General features: G+C 35.7%; 1 protein-coding gene across 2 annotated transcripts in view; it reads right to left on the minus strand.

The window, feature by feature from the left end:
- The window catches only part of Dmd (dystrophin), a 1,759,261-nt gene that overhangs the window by 358,155 nt on the left and 1,384,953 nt on the right, over positions 1 to 16,153 (minus strand). For both annotated transcript variants that reach the window (XM_041642825.1, XM_041642826.1), the window contains 2 exons: positions 9,922 to 10,042; positions 9,021 to 9,289 (listed from right to left, as the gene is read on the minus strand). In XM_041642825.1, the coding sequence (XP_041498759.1) occupies positions 9,021 to 9,289; positions 9,922 to 10,042 (390 nt within the window). The remainder of the gene's footprint in view (positions 1 to 9,020; positions 9,290 to 9,921; positions 10,043 to 16,153) is intronic.

Here is a 16,153-nt window from a genome sequence, read left to right on the forward strand (position 1 = left end):
TCTATAGCAAGCAGGACTTAGTTGGAAACTGTTGAATAGTGTCAAGATGCTCTGAATGTCCTAGATTTCAAAAACTGTAACACACTTGCTGTTAGTTAGTATGTCTGGCAGAGGAAATGTTGTAGAGAATATATTGTTGTCATTGACAATGTGTTAATTAATTTCAAAAATAAAAATATGGAACTGTATATTTTAACTTCAATTTATTAGTACTAAAAAGATTAGTTACATCATAGATCATCCGAAGTAACCATAAAATTATTCGTACTGATGTCATTAAAAAACCAATAGGAAAGTTGACATAAATAACTGTGAGTGCCTTTAGAAAGAGAAATGGAGAGATGTACAGGGGGTTGTCATTCATTTCAAGGTTCCTGAGTGAAATGACTATTTCTACTCATACTATATCAATTATTCCAACAGGGCATGTGTATGCACTGATTTATAAATAAAATGTCCTAGATAATGCTAAATAGGTGAAAAAACAAATGATATTACTTATGGCCAGGAACAATATTCTCAGAAATTGTTCAGTAAAAATTATTTTTATTTACGAAAATATTGCTGTGACACAAGCCCTCAATCCCAGAATCTGGGAGGCAGAGGCTGGTAGATCTCTATAAGTTTGAGGCCAGTTTGGTCTAGAAAGCAAGTTTCTGTAGAAGGAAGAGAGCAGCTTGTTGGTTCCTGGCTGCCCGGCTAGCTTAGACCCGAAATAACCACACATAAACTGTATTAATTAAATGATTGCTTGGCTCATTAGCTCTAGATTCTTATTGGCTAACTCTTACATATTAATTTGACCCATTTCTATTAATTTGTGTTTTGCCACATGGCAATGGCTTACTGGGTAATGTTTTCATTGTCTGTCTCAGGTGGAGGATAGATGGCTTCTCTCTGACTCTGTCCTTCTTTCTCCCAGCATACAACCTAGCTTTCCCTGCCTAATTCTGTTCTCCCCTGCCATAGGCTCAACGCAGTTCTCTATTCATTAACCAATAAAAGCAACACATAGACAGAAGGACCTCTGACACCAAGTCCCAGAAAAGCCAGGACTGTTAACAGAGAAATCCTGTCTCAAAAATTCAAACCATAAAAACCCATTTCTATACTTTATTTATTATAAAAATACTGGTAGAAATATTTTAAAAGTTGATGAAACATTTCCCTTTGTATTACTTTGTATTATAATGGAATAAAATTAAAAGAGGTACTTTAGCTAAGAAAATCAATATGACTAAGTGCTGTGTAATTTTGTTATTAAAAAGTGATTCTCAAAGTGTCTGGATTTCAGTGTCACCCTAAGATGGAAAATGATTGGAAAGTGTGATTTTAAAATCTTCTGTACATCAGTCAGAAATTGTAGAAAAGTAGATCACCTGATCTAGGTGGCCACTATTATTCCAAGGGGTTCTAATGCATGCTGCAATAGTGAAAATTACTCCTGTAGAGTACCTGGGGCATTCTTAATGGCTATATGTAGACAGTGTGACTCCCTGGATGCTTATAAATCCTATAACTATGAAATCAAATTAACGTTTGCAGTCATTTTCTTTCAAATAATGATCACATTTTTAGGCATTGTTATTAATTCTTACATTATACTACTAAATTCAGATAAGTAGCTGAAGATGGATTAGAGAGGGGGTAATATTCCATATTTCCATAAAACGGAAATTTTTACTACTTGCAAAGAATTTTTGCAGAATCGGAAGAATTATTGAGGAAGTCATGTTGAGAGACAGAGGCTGAGCACATTACTAAGCCACTGACCACTCTACCTGGCCTGAGTAACTGCACGCTGCTGTTTGACTGCTAATGTTTGATTGTTGCCTGCCTTCTCAAAAGCCAGAAAGCAACCCTACACTCCTGATTTAAGACACAATCTACTTCCTCAGAGTGGACCATTGTTAATGGAATGTTGAAACAGAGCCTATGTCGTCCTAATTTTGCACTCATTGTCACATACTATTAGCTGAAAACCACAAGTAGGAGTACCATTGTGACAACTGGTACAAACAAGCTTAGGCACCACCTTAGAGATAGATGCTACATTTTTTTTTTAGCAGCTCATCACTAGTATAGTCGGTAACTGGCTGGGCCTTAAAGAAGCAATTACCTTGTCTGGTTTAGTTCCAGGATGCTCTCTCAGGGATCAAGACACACATTCAGATGCTGTCTAAGATCTCATACTTGATTGAAACTTTCTTCTCTTTGGTTGTGCATCGCCCACTCACACATAAGCTTTAACAAAAAGCATACCCTCTATACATCTTGTGCCCCTAGACCTCATCTCTCAGGGTATGCATACCGGGAACTTGATGTAACAGAAGTTTAAGTCATTAAGTGAATATTAATAAAAGCCCTAAAGAATATATATTCAAAATTACAGAGAGTCATGGAAACTTCACATGACAATGATAATATGAAAGGGAAAAGATGAATTTGAAGCAGCCGTAACAGTCCACTCACTGTGAATGTATAGTAAGTGAATGAAGCTAATGGAAAGAAGTGATATCTCCTAAAGGAAGGGACCCTTTATTTCATTCTTTCAAAGCATGCCTTCAAATCCATAGGTGTCCGCACCTAAGGTTTGGGGAAAACAGCATCTTCACATTGAATAATGACAAAATACTTCCTATGTGATCACCTTGAAACTGTCACAAACGTTAAAAATTAAGACTGGAACTTCATGACCACAGAAAAAGGAAGTAAGTAGGTGGAAAGAGGAAATACCAAGCTTTGTCTTCTCATGTTGAGAGAACTGAAGTAGAAAAGTTTAGAAGTGATTTTGGAAAATATCTTTAATATAGAACCTACTGTAAATGTAGTATGAAGATCATCTTATTATGAAAGCAAACAGTGTCTTTACTTAGGCCCCATTAAAACAAGACAATTGTGTTACTTTATATGTACATGTATTCTATGCCCAGAAAACAAGTTCACTGAAAACAAATAATCTAACTGTATGAGTAACTTAGTTAATAGAAGGCTGTATAGGCCTAATATTTGTATCAATGTTAAAATTTGAAAATTGTTGTTATGAAACATGAAGTTACTAAAGAACAATTCCTTGGGTTCTCTGTTTTAATGATTTCTTGTTTGATTTATGTTCATAAAATAACATTATTGAAACATAAAAGATGTTAACATTTTGGTAGATGTCAAAAATATTAGAAATAGATAGTGGTTGGGTAATTTCACTTTCCTATTTTTTTCATTTTTTGAGATAGGGTTTCTCTGTAGCTTCAGAGCCTGTCCTGGAACTGGATCTTGTAGACCAGGCTGGCCCTGAACTCACAGAAATCCACCTGCCTCTGCCTCCCGAGTGATGGGATTAAAGGCATGCGCCACCTCTGCCCAGCTCCACTTTCTAAGGAAATATGAATTTCAGTTAAATAAATAAAGCATTTTATAATTATTTCTTGTTAATATAGTACATTACATGCAAATATATAGACAACTAATAAAAATTCTTGTTCCTTTAACTCAAAGTTAAATAATATTCTCAGGGAAATTAGATGCTACTAATACAATCTTCACTATAATTTTGCTTTGGAAATAAATTAGTCATATTCTCTAATGAGATGAGACTTCTCTGGGTATAGGATTTATCCACAGTATAAACGTTGTGAATGAATTATGGTTTAGATCCTTTAATACTGAATGTATTAGTTAAGTATTTCTGAATATTTTACTATCTAAGACGCTTGAGGAATAGAATTTGTAATTATTATCAGTCACAAACAAAGCTGCTGAAATAAATCCTCGGTAAACAGGATTGGCATATTAAAGAATCAGATTTTGATATGCTTGTTTTCAAATAATAAGAAAGATGATACTCTCTGGAGAAATTTTATTATTAAATTAAACATGTCTTCAGTAGAATAATGTCAGATGAGCCTATTAGCAGAACATTTTGATAATCCATGTTCTCGTAAATGTCCCATGACCAGAAGAGTAGCTGTACAACTTTTATTTAATGCAGTAAGAATGAAAACGAATTCTAGCTCCTTCTTTTATCATAGTCCATCAAAAGAATACAAAGAAGTCCAAATTAAAATAAATTCAATAAGGAATGAACATGTTCCTTTTCCAACTGTTGTAAAACCTTTTCCTCTCATTAAGCAAGGCTCACTCAGTAATTATTTCTTTATGAAAGTAAAAGCAGAAGAATGTTTCTCTTATTAAATCAATGTATTTATTCTTTTGAAGTTGCAGGAACCACAATCAAAGAAAAAAGTGTGTTGAATGTCATCAAATCATTTTCCTCCACCCATTGTTTTAAATTGTTTGCTTAGTTCTAACATATACTACACTTACATAAGTTGTTTATGAAGAGACAAATTAATAGTCTTTGCAATTGTTTCTGCTGGAATTTGGAGCGCTGACAAATAGATTAGTAGAAAATGGCAATTCTACATGAATTAGCTTTTAAGTCTCCCTAAGAGGTTGATGCAGAACTTAATAAGAGACTTATTAGGAGAAGTAGGACAACTTAATTCAGATTGATTATAGACTTTGGTGAAGACAGCTGGGGTTCAACTGAAACCGAAAAGGAACTTATATGGACTTCAAAGTATGCTAAACAGATGTCTGAAACAATTACTCTGCTCAGCCTTCTCAGACATTTCAAAGGCAGGATGGATATAGCATGGTAAACAAAGGTTCTATTTGTCCAAGTTGAGATAGAGACTTTAAAAACATACATATACAATGCTATCTAAACTCAGATGCTTTGGGTAAAGAAAAGCATTTGACATTGTTGTCCTAAGTAATTTGCTTTTAGCTTTACAAACAAGGCAGGAAATCAGAAGGACTACATGGGAACAAGTAATAAGCGCTCTTAGCAACAGTAACTTACAATTAATTTCACATTGAACAAAAAATTTGGTAGGCATTTCTAAGATAGTAATTTGTGCTTTACTTTCTAAGCTCAAACAAAGCCAACAATGACCTTTCCGTTATATTTTTAAAGTGTACAGTGAGCCTGTACTGCTAGGTACCATTTTCTAAGAGTTTTCTCAGCTATTAATGGCCAAATCATGTGCTTTTACACAACAGAGCTATGTGCATTGAAAGCTTGATAAAGCCTGTGTATTCTAAAAAGAAGCAATTGGTTCCATATCTAATCTAGCTTTATGAAGGATTATATGTTTTGTTTATTTTTTCTTGATCAAATGCTTCATACACAGCCTTGATACCATAGCAAGAACAAGAACAGCAAAAGGATCCCTAAAGCAGCTCATTTGCTTGCAGTTCCTTGAACTGAGCAACCTGTCAGTAAAATTTCCCATCCTATTCCAGGCAGCAAAACTTTCCTTCATTACGAAGATATAATTTGCCCATTAGGAGATAACTGTATAGAAGTTTCTGATGCACAAGCCTGAGGACCCGAGTTGGGGTCCTTAGCATCTAAAGAAATGCTGGGTGCAGCAATGCATGCCTGTAACCTTCTGGGGTGGAGAGAGGTAGACTCCAGGAAACAGTTGGCTATCTAATCAAGCCAACTGATGAGCTTCAGATTCAGTGAAAGGGTCTGTCTCAAAACAAGAATTGACAATAGAAAACAAATCCAAACATCCACAAAACAACATAGAGAAGTGATTGAGGATGGTATTGCAGAATCAACCTTTGGCATCAATATAAGCAAGCATGAGTCAATACACACAGACACACAGATACACACGCGCGCGCACACACACACATTTAAAATGATAGTATTTGACACTTAGGGAACTTATATATTTTCTATCATTCTTAAGGCTGTCTTGTTTGTAAGAATTCCCTTTATCCATGCATCCTCTAGCTCTGTAAGAAAGCATTTCAATTTTTTGTAAAGTTCCCCTATAGGAAAAGATTTCATGTCCTGTCAAGTTGATGATAAATACAATATAAACAAAAGATTAGGACCATGGTTAAGAAGCAAATGACAGTAAAGGAAGACAGAGCTACATGAAGATGGTTGCAAGCTGTTTGTTTACCAAAGTGAAAATGAAATTCTAATATATTCCATGACAGTTAACATTATCTGTTCAGAGGAAATATACTTTGCTTTCTCAATATAAAATTCTCTGATAGAATTTCTTTAACAAAGAAATTCTCCAAAAAGGAAAATTCTGGGAAAGAATTTCCTTAACAAAGAAATTCTCAAAGAAAGGAAGCCACAAGTATTCAGCCTGGAAGGGTTAAGAAGATGCAATTTTTAGTTTTCCACTTAACATTTTTGATATGAAAGTTGAACATAAGTACCAATGGTATAATGGCTTCAATATACTCCCTGGTACAGTTTAAATACCATGAAATCAGACTCAGATAAAATGTCAAGAAAGTGCAATAAAAATATCACATTAAAAGGGATTTATAAGAAAATTCAGAGAATCTCTTCCTTTGGCTTTCCCAGTAATATTTTATTATAAGCCTAAATATGCAAAAGCAAAATATAAACAAATAGATGTGACAAATTCACAGATTTCAAGATGAAAGCCTGGGAACTGACTTAGGGTAGATGTAATGGTTTTATAGCTGAGAGTGTATCAGTGTCATGTATTAGAACCTGAGCTCAATCTTCAGCATGAAAGAAAAGGAAAAGGACAAGAATGAAACCAAATAAACTAAGAACATAGTTAAAAAATAATGGACCTTCTTCTATATGGAGAATCAACGGTTGATTAGAGCAAGAAAACACCAATGACCTCCCAAATACTTTCACTATATAGGACTGTTCTCAGAGTTTGACTTCAAAACTTACTCTATTAGTACCAGCTACCTTAAAAGGAAGCAGGAGAAGCTCTGAAGCCCCAGAGTTCAAGGGCATCATAGATGAATTTAATGAGAATCTGTCCCTAAATCAGTCAACCAACTTACCATTCAAGCTCTCTATATATTTATCTTCCCCTTTCTCTTCTTTCCTCCCTCGCTTTCTTTTTCTTACTGAAAAGGCTGAGATTGCACCTCAGCACATGGGGAACATTCAGTTAAATACTCCCTCCAGCTATACTGCTTTCTGAAAGGCTCTGAGTGCTCCTTTTGTATATCTATGGATATCACCAAGTGATTCAATTATTTGTGTTTCCCATTACAGGAAAGTAAAATACCTGTGTAGTCAAATAAGCATTGATATTATTTCTCTAAGGTGAGTAATCCTAATTGTATCTTTAAAATGCTTGGTAAGCAACAATGATTATGAATTTTGAAAGTAGAATGGCTTTTAAAATGCAAGTTTTATTCCAGCAGGTTTTTCTTATGGTGTTTTATTTGTAACACTGGGAATTCTTAGTGTGTCAAATAGCCGATATGAACACGACATTACTTTGTCTTGGTTTGTAATACTTATCACCATGAAGAAGAACAGCCACCATTTCCATAAAGTCCAGGGATTTAGGATTACATTTTATCCTTTTCCCCAAATCCAAAGGCCATACTAGCTAACTAAGAGATACAATCATAAATCCAACAGAAGGATATGTTTTGTAGTGACACAAACGACGACTTTTAAAACACTAATGGAATTATAAAATGGAGAATGGTGTTTTGAAAGCATCCCTAGGGGACCTGAGATGACATAGCTCTATCAAACGCTCTTCTCTGTAGCTAGCTACCTGCCCATTACTTGGGAGTTATTGCTAAGTTAAAATCAACACGGATAAAGTAGCTTTAAAGATGCTTTTCCTTTTTAAAAAATCAATTTCAGTCAGTTTAATTTGCTGAACTAAACTACCACCATCAAACAAAGCTCTCCAGTTTCACTCTTCTGGTGGAGTTGGGGGAGTGATAGATATTTATGGAAGACTACAGAAATAGGTGATCTGTACGCTGGGTGAGAAAGGTTCAGTAAGAGTTCATCAGACATACAAAGTTTGGTGATTTGGACAAATGGAAAAATACATGGCATGGCAGGCAGTTATGAGAAACTGGATAGCATGGAGAGAGTATGCTGGATTATCTGCATTTGAGTTGTTAAAATTGAGTAGAAAAGAAGACAGATAGCCACCTTATTTAATTACTGGACTTCATTACATCTTTTAACGAGTTTTGGGTTGCAATGGGGAAGAGTCTGGATGATGCAGAAATATCAGTAAGGGAATTATGCATTCACTTACTTAATATTTAAAAGATAATGTTCAGAATATGCCACACACACACTACTGGCCAATAGATGTATGTCATCTTTACAATGAAAAAAGTAGGGATTTTGAAAAGACACTGGTTGAAAAAAGGGGAATAACAGGGAGAAACTTTCTGAGGAAAATAAACAATGGCATGCAGAAAATGAAAATGCAGAAAGATGTAAGGCTGAACCCAAGTTTGCTACTAGTTTATAAATAAAAAGGACTGGAGAACAAATGATTTTGTTTCAGATTCGCTATCAGATTACTAGAGAAATTGTCTCAAACTGGGCTTTCTGGTTTTGGCAAATTTTATTTTTATTCTGTCCTGACACTAAGTAACACTACACTACACACACACACACAAACACACGAATCCATAAAAACATACTCAACCAATCCCACAAAACCCATCTACTTCATGACAAATTAATTTCTTAATGGCCAAAATCAAAATTGCTTTTGACCTTGTAACTTTTTAATATTTAATCTTATGAACCCTGGGGTACTAGCTACCACACTAATGAGATGTCTTACTATTTCATTTTAAGTTACTGAAGATAGATTAAATGATTACATCACTAACCTTTTTTTTGAGGAAATCCTGTGTGAAAGACTTCAAAACAAGGAAAATAAAATGGGCTACTTTCTAAAGCTTGTAGCCTGATAACTTCACTTTGTGGGATGAAAACAGTGTGTACCTCAACTGGATATGCCATGCTTTGTAAACTCCCTTTCCCTTACTGAGTGCGGAGGGGGTAGAAAGTAGGTGAGATGGAGGAAACAGGAGGAATGGCGGAGGGAAAACTGGTTGGTATGTAAAATTAAAAAAAAAATAATAATAATAAAGAAGATTCTGTATAAACTTAAGTGAGTACTTTTGGGGTGGTCTCTCAAAGCAAAACACAGTACCTTGACTTTTTCAAGGTGATCTTGGAGAGAGTCAATGAGAAGATCCCCAACTGGCTGCCAGGATCCCTTGAGCACCTCAGCTTGACGCAGCTTGAGGTCCAGCTCATCTTCAGCTTCCTGAAGTTCCTGCAGTCTTTCAAGAGCCTCGTCTATTTTCCTCTGCCAGTCAGCTGAGTGTACGTTCAACTTGTCCCATTCGGTGCTGACCTCTTCAGCCTGTTTCCGTAGGAGCCACATGACATTCTGGGCTCTCTCTTCAGGCGGAAGCTCTAAATTGGCAATATGACAAGGTTTCAGGCCACATCCATTTTTGTTAAAAAAGAAAAAAACATTGTTGAAAAGGTCAGACTAGAAGAAAGGAAGGGAATGTAGATTAACAAGAGGCCAACTTCCTGATTAATGGCTCTTTTACACTTTGGCATAAATTTTGATACAGTCTAGCAAAGCTAAACTGTCTGTCTTCCTTAGTAAATCTGTTCTACTTTCCTGTCAGTCAGATAAATCAAGATTCATTTAAGCTTTTGGAGAGAAAGATGTTCGCACATGCCGAAGAGCTCTAATTTATTTCAGCCAGGCTCTTAAACTGGAAATTAGCTTGTAGTCTTTGTAACAATAGAATTCCTTTCCACGGATAAGCTCCTTTGTTTACTATCTTCTAAATATTCAAATGGCTGATCACGGATTACTTGATTTATGTCTGTGAAAACAGGTTTATGCACTGTGCCTTATGATTCCTTGCTCTTTTTTTTTTTGAAACCTACATTTAATTTGAATTGATTTAACTCAATTGTTTAACTCAGAAGTATGAGAGCCATCCAGGCTCTGGCAGCAAGCATGGATGGGCGGCTCTGTCAACCCTGATCCTTTATCAATATGTTATTACAGTTCCACATTCAATTACCTCTGGGCTCCTGGTAGAGCTTCTCTAGTCCTTCCAAAGGCTGCTCTGTCAGAAATATTCTCACAGTCTCCAGAGTACTCATGATTACAGGTTCTTTAGTTTTCAATTCCCTCTTGAAGGCCTGCGAAATGAGATGAAAAGAAATGTTTGTTTGGCTTCTGGAATGCTCCTCAAAATTAATCCTGGGTGCTAAGAACTTGTTTACATAATTCCCCAGTCAATTTCTCTCTCTTTTATTTATAAACCGACAGTCATAAAAATATAAGAAAGGCTGCCTGGGTCTCAATGTTAATGAGGAAGCCACTGCGTTCTCAAAACTTTTCTGGGGAGAAGTGGAGAGCTTTCTAGACAGTTTTTGTGTTATCGTTAATATTAGTACACTTTGCTTCTATAACCAGACTCTCAGATCTAAAGATAAAACCACAAGGTATATAATGCAAAATCTAACCCTGGCTAAGGAAGATTTAAATATTCTCAAAATAATCACATCTAGTACACAGTGGAAAGCATTCACTGCTAGGCGGGGGGTATTCAGACGGTTTTGAACTATACAACACATTCAACTAATAACAATTCTGTCCAAATGTTTGATGGTGTGTAAACTAGTACAGTAAAATCATGCTATTGAAAATTATATTTTTGAAAAGCTACCAATTACATTGTATATTGTGACTCTTCTGAGCTTACTAGAAATATTTGGAACTACTATGGATGTAGGGATTGTGAATACCTGTCTATAAATGAACAGACCTAGAATAGATATCTTCAAACCATTTGGTTCACCAGTCAGGCTGGTTGACAATTTCAATCTCCAATCTATATTTTCTATGACGGGGATTAAGAGGAGAAGAAATGATTAAGTTTTGTTTTCAAGAACTTATTGGACCAAAATACGAAATAAAAATGTGGGAATGGGGTTGTAGTCACTGTCTATCACAGGGAGTAAACATGTCCAAAGATAAACTAGAAGGTGTTTCAGGTTGAATCCTAGCTCTGGGACAGCCCTAAACAAATCAACACACCAAAACCAAAGAATGAAAGAATAAAAGAAACATTCTACATGTGGAGGAAAAACTCTAAAGTCTTACATAATCTAGTGAGGCATAGTGTGATAATAGAATAAATTAGTATTCAAAAATATAAAATATAGTTACTGACCCAGATTTTATTATATCATGGGTGATCACGTTAATAAAAGATATTAAGTATCACATAAGTGATAATAGATCTTATTAATAATACTGATAACAATTATTCCTCTGACCTAGGCTTAATTATGTACCATTTTCAACTCTATCTTATTTTTAGCAATGCTGTTAAGTGGGCTTAAGTCATCTTATATCACTGGAAAAACACAGTGGTGTTTTCCTTTAAATTTCATATACAAAAGTACCTCCGAACTGTATTATACCATATTTGTTGGTAAAAATCTTAGTGGTGCTCACCATTTAAAATAACTCTGAGTTTGATATTTTATACAATAATCGATCTGTCAAGGTTATTTACAATCCAGAAGAGACAGGCAAGGTGTCTGAATAAAAATAATGGAATATTTGGATTCAGTCTGCAGATGGAAAAGCAATTTCTATATTGTAGACTATTCTAGTGTCCTTGAAATCACACTGGGAAAATGATTATTTACTTTACTTACACAGAAGTCCAGCTTTACCTATAATATTTCATTTGACTTCTGAGTATGTGTGTTTGTGCATCTTCCCATATGCATACACACACACACACACACACACACACAAATACACACACACACACACACACACACACACACACGTTTTTGTACCTGTATATGTATGCGTAGATTCTGCTTGCAGGGTTGTATTTTTTTTATAATCTAACATTCACAAGTACAAGCAAATTATCCCTTTATTTGTCTGTATATATGGAGCGAACCGTGATACTGGCTTTGCTAATTATAAAGAAAAGTGGCTCCCTATAGCAAACTTGTAAGTCTGAGTAGTTACACTATAGACTAGAAACAAAAAGTTTCGAGTAAATTGGTGCCTCTATTTAGTAAACTGCAGTATGCCATGAATAGTTAAACATAAGAATCAGTTAAATAGGACCTGGGAAAGATATCTAGGAGAGTTTAAGTACATAGAGTTCTAAAGCATAAATACTAGTTAGGGAAGAGGTATTAGAGGACCTTTAAAGAAGAAAAATATGCATGTACAGAGACATGTGGCAAAGCACCATATCATATGCATAACCATCTCCAAACAGGCTTTCCCGTCTAGAAAATTAGGACTAAAGAAAGACTTATTGGAGTTTAAGTAAGGCACTCTCATTATACAGAAATACAGTGCAGTTTTAAAGAAGAATTTGGACATCAGACTCTTGAATAGTTTACTCACTATTTGTAAGTAATTAGTAGTCTTTGTAAAAATAGGAAGGGCAGTGACATGGGTACATGTGTGTTTAGGAAGGGTAGAAGTGATCTGAGAGAGGAAATGGGAAAAAAGGTGAGAGAAGGGAAGGGACGAAGAGAAATTTTGAATGGAGAAGTGAGGGGTTAACAGAACAATAGAGACATATGAAAAAGTTTCAAGGAACCTAAATTTTTTACAACACATAAGTCAGTGTACAAATATACATATGTTGTTTAAATAAAAATTTCGTATCTGTGCTGGCAATAATCTCTTCAAGAGTCAAAGACAACCAAACAAAATGCTTATCATTAGTCCTAAAAAGCCATCTTTTGCCTTGATGGTCAGGGCTGTCTAAGAGAATCTTGTAACATCACAAGCTATTGCTTGTGATAGTTAAGTTCCTATTGTTAAGGACTCTGAACACTGATGTGGGATTGTCATATATCAATCTGTTGATTTCATTGGTTAAGTAATAAAGAAACTGCTTGGCTGGCCCTCATAAGTTAAAACATAGGTGGGGGGAGTAAACAGAACAGAATGCTGGGAGGAAGAGGAAGTGGCCGTTTTTTTAAAGGGAGAGAGACCACGCCCCACTGGGCTGGTATCTCAGCGGCTATAGGCTGGAGGAGTGGGAGGACCTCCCGCAACAGAACACTTCAAACCTAGGACACAACAGCCCTACTGCTGGCACTGACTTGCAAACCTCTTCCCTGAGAATTAGCTTTCCTGATACTAGAAGACTTTCAGGCTTATAAAGGAGGGGGATGTATACAGTCCTACCAAGCTATGATGTTTGTGAACCACAAAAAAGGACCAGAATGGCATGATAACCCTAGAGTTGTAACAGTGCCGCATACAACTTGGTGGTAACTAGCAGTACTGTGCTTGAACTCAAGACCAACTCAGGAAGAGGGAAATCTTGCCTTGAGAAGGAAATTAAAACCATTGTAAGCAGAGGCTGCTATATATTTTTATTTTTCGAGACAGGGTTTCTCTGCATAGCCCGGCTGTCCCAGAATTCACTCTGTAGACCAGGCTGGCCTTGAACTAAGAAATCTGCCTACCTCAGCCTCCCATGCAACTTATACTTTATCTTAGGCAGGCATGCATAAGGAAGTAACACATTGTTCATAGAGTTTTGGGCAGTCATGGGGCAGTCTTAAAATATGTTTCCCACAGATAAGACAGGGGGCTCCTCTGCAAAGCAGGCGATGGAGAAGGGGAAAAGTAGAATACAAAAGAAAACTAACTGGAGGCAACTAGAAGAAGACTTTCTTGAAAGAATGTGAGAATGCCACCCAGAGCCAGAGTATGAAGAGAAAAAGAGACATGTGTGAAGGAGCAAGAAGGACTCATAGATTTATATTGAGTCGATGAGTGAATTCTGGGTACAATTTAACTAAGTGTAAGGACATAAACTTTCCTGGATTACTCTACGCACCTCTAATAGCTTTAGCCTGCTGAGAACTTTCCCATCCCATGCAAATTAGATGTGTACCATCTGTCTGATTAATTTTTAAATTTTCTCTGATCTAGGAAGGACAAATGGTTAAGGCCTTATTTGGTAGACTGCTAGACTAAATTTCTAGTTGTCAGAAAAAAAAACCTCTAGAGGGCTATAAGCAAAATATATAAGGCCCAGGGTCTGGAAATATTTCTAGATTGTAAAAACTGAGGCATGTGGGGCATTGAGATAACTCCTTGAAAATCAGTTAGATTAAGGCATATTATGTTTCCAAGGAGATGTATTTGGAGAGGAGGACAGCTGGCTCCATCTGTATAATCTTTGTTCTCTTGCCTATACAGCAACAAAGTACTCACATGGAAAGATTTTTATCAACATTTACCCTGTTGCCCTAGGGCATGTCATTAGGAAAGAAAGAAGAGGTAAGACTATTTACTGTAAGGCAATTAAAAAAAATCTGTCTTGGATCTAGAATACCTCATGTGTATATTCAAGATAAAATTAATACAGCCTAAAATTATAAGCATACTATAATGAGGGTGGACATTCTGTATATGGGACATCTTGGAGACATAGAATTCTTTCTAGCAGTAAAAAAAATAAAATCTGTAGGAGAAAATTATCTAAGCATCATTTTCTCATTCAGCTAATACATGTTCAATGCCTACACGTCAGTATTTAATGACATAAAGAAAAGTGGAATGTTATGAGAGGCCAAATATGAGGAGGTTAAAAGCATTTACGAGAATTTGAAGAAGGTTATTCATAGAGGCAAAGACAGATTTGCAATAAATAGTACTCACTGGACTGGTTGAGAGACTGAGACAGACATTTAGTCAAGGAAAGAACAGAAAAGGAAATAGTTATAGCTAGTGGAAATTACGTGAACAATATATTTTGACCTAAAGCAAAAAACAAGGAGGACAGAACAGTAAGTCAGAAATGTTAAGGAGCAGAAGGAAAAGACACTCTTTTAAAACAACAGTGACTAGAATATGAAAGACTAAAGGTAGTAATAAGCTAACTATATATTGTATCACACAGATTGTTTTCAAGAGGTTGAACTTTTAATGTTGTTTCTTTATGTTCTTTTGTTGTTTGTCTTTTGAGACAGAGTTGCATTATGTAGCCCAGGCTGATTTTGAATCCTTGATCCTCCTGCCTCAGACTTTTGAGTTTCTGAATGGAGGGCTGCGAGTACCAGCATGCAACAAGATGCTGGACAAGCGAGTAAACTTAAAACAAGGACTACACAAGGAAATTCAGACAAACTCTGGAAAACCAGGATAATCACACGAACAGGAATAAATATGATATAAATAACTAGGCACAATACAGATCTGGATAGAACAAGTTGGAGATAATTGTTGTAGCAACATCTGTAAAATAAGGATTTAGATTAAAGGTCACAACAAACTGAAAAAAAAATCTAAAATATGTGATAGTGAAATTCCACTGTTGAAAGCAGAGAGAAAATAATTCAAGGCTAACAGTGGTCATCCATTATGAGAGACCACTGGCTTGCCATTTGAGTTGTAGCTAAGGGCTTAGTTATACCACAGATACAAAATTTCATTTCTTAAATGTGAATCACTGAGAATTAAAATGAATTGAAAGGAAAGACAAAGGAATTCTGTATGACAAAGAAATAAGCACTGCTAGTTTCACACTATTTCTTGAAATTAAAGAAAGTGCCTAGAAAACAGGATTGATTGTTTCTATAATCACAATGCAAGAAGACAGACTAAATACAAAATTGATATAAGAGAAATGTGCGAAAGGAAAGATGCTGCTTCTAAATAATAAGAGGCCAAACAAACTGATAATGCTTTATATTATGTAGACAAAGTTTAAGTTGAATGCTATTGAAAACATAGATACATGACTACTCTTCCATTTGTCTATGTAATAAAGGTTGAGCATTAATTGTTGGTGGCATGCCATTGTTCTAGGATGGATATCAGTAGTCCTTGTATCACTGAATCAAAGAGAACTAGGTGAAGAACTTGCTCAACATTTTTAGTCATCAGTAAAATGCAAATAAAAATAACTCTGAGATACTGTCTTATACATGTCAGAATGGTTAAGATAAAAAAAATACTGATGATAGCATATATTGGAGAAAACGTGGAGTAAGGGGCACACTCCTCCACTGCAGGGGAGAGTGCAAACTTATATGACCAATTTGGAAAAGAATATGGGGATTTCTCAGAAAATTAGGAATCAATCTACCCGAAGGCACAGCACTACTACTCTTGGACATATACCCAAAGTACACTCAGTCATACCACAAGGACACTTACTCAACTATCTTCATAGCGGCATTATTCATAATAGCAAGAACCTGGAAACAACATAGATGCCCCTCAATGGATGAATGGAT

This window comes from Microtus oregoni, unplaced genomic scaffold, assembly GCF_018167655.1.
Source record: "Microtus oregoni isolate MIOR12 unplaced genomic scaffold, Mior012 000079F_ref0000094, whole genome shotgun sequence".
NCBI lineage: Eukaryota > Metazoa > Chordata > Mammalia > Rodentia > Cricetidae > Microtus > Microtus oregoni.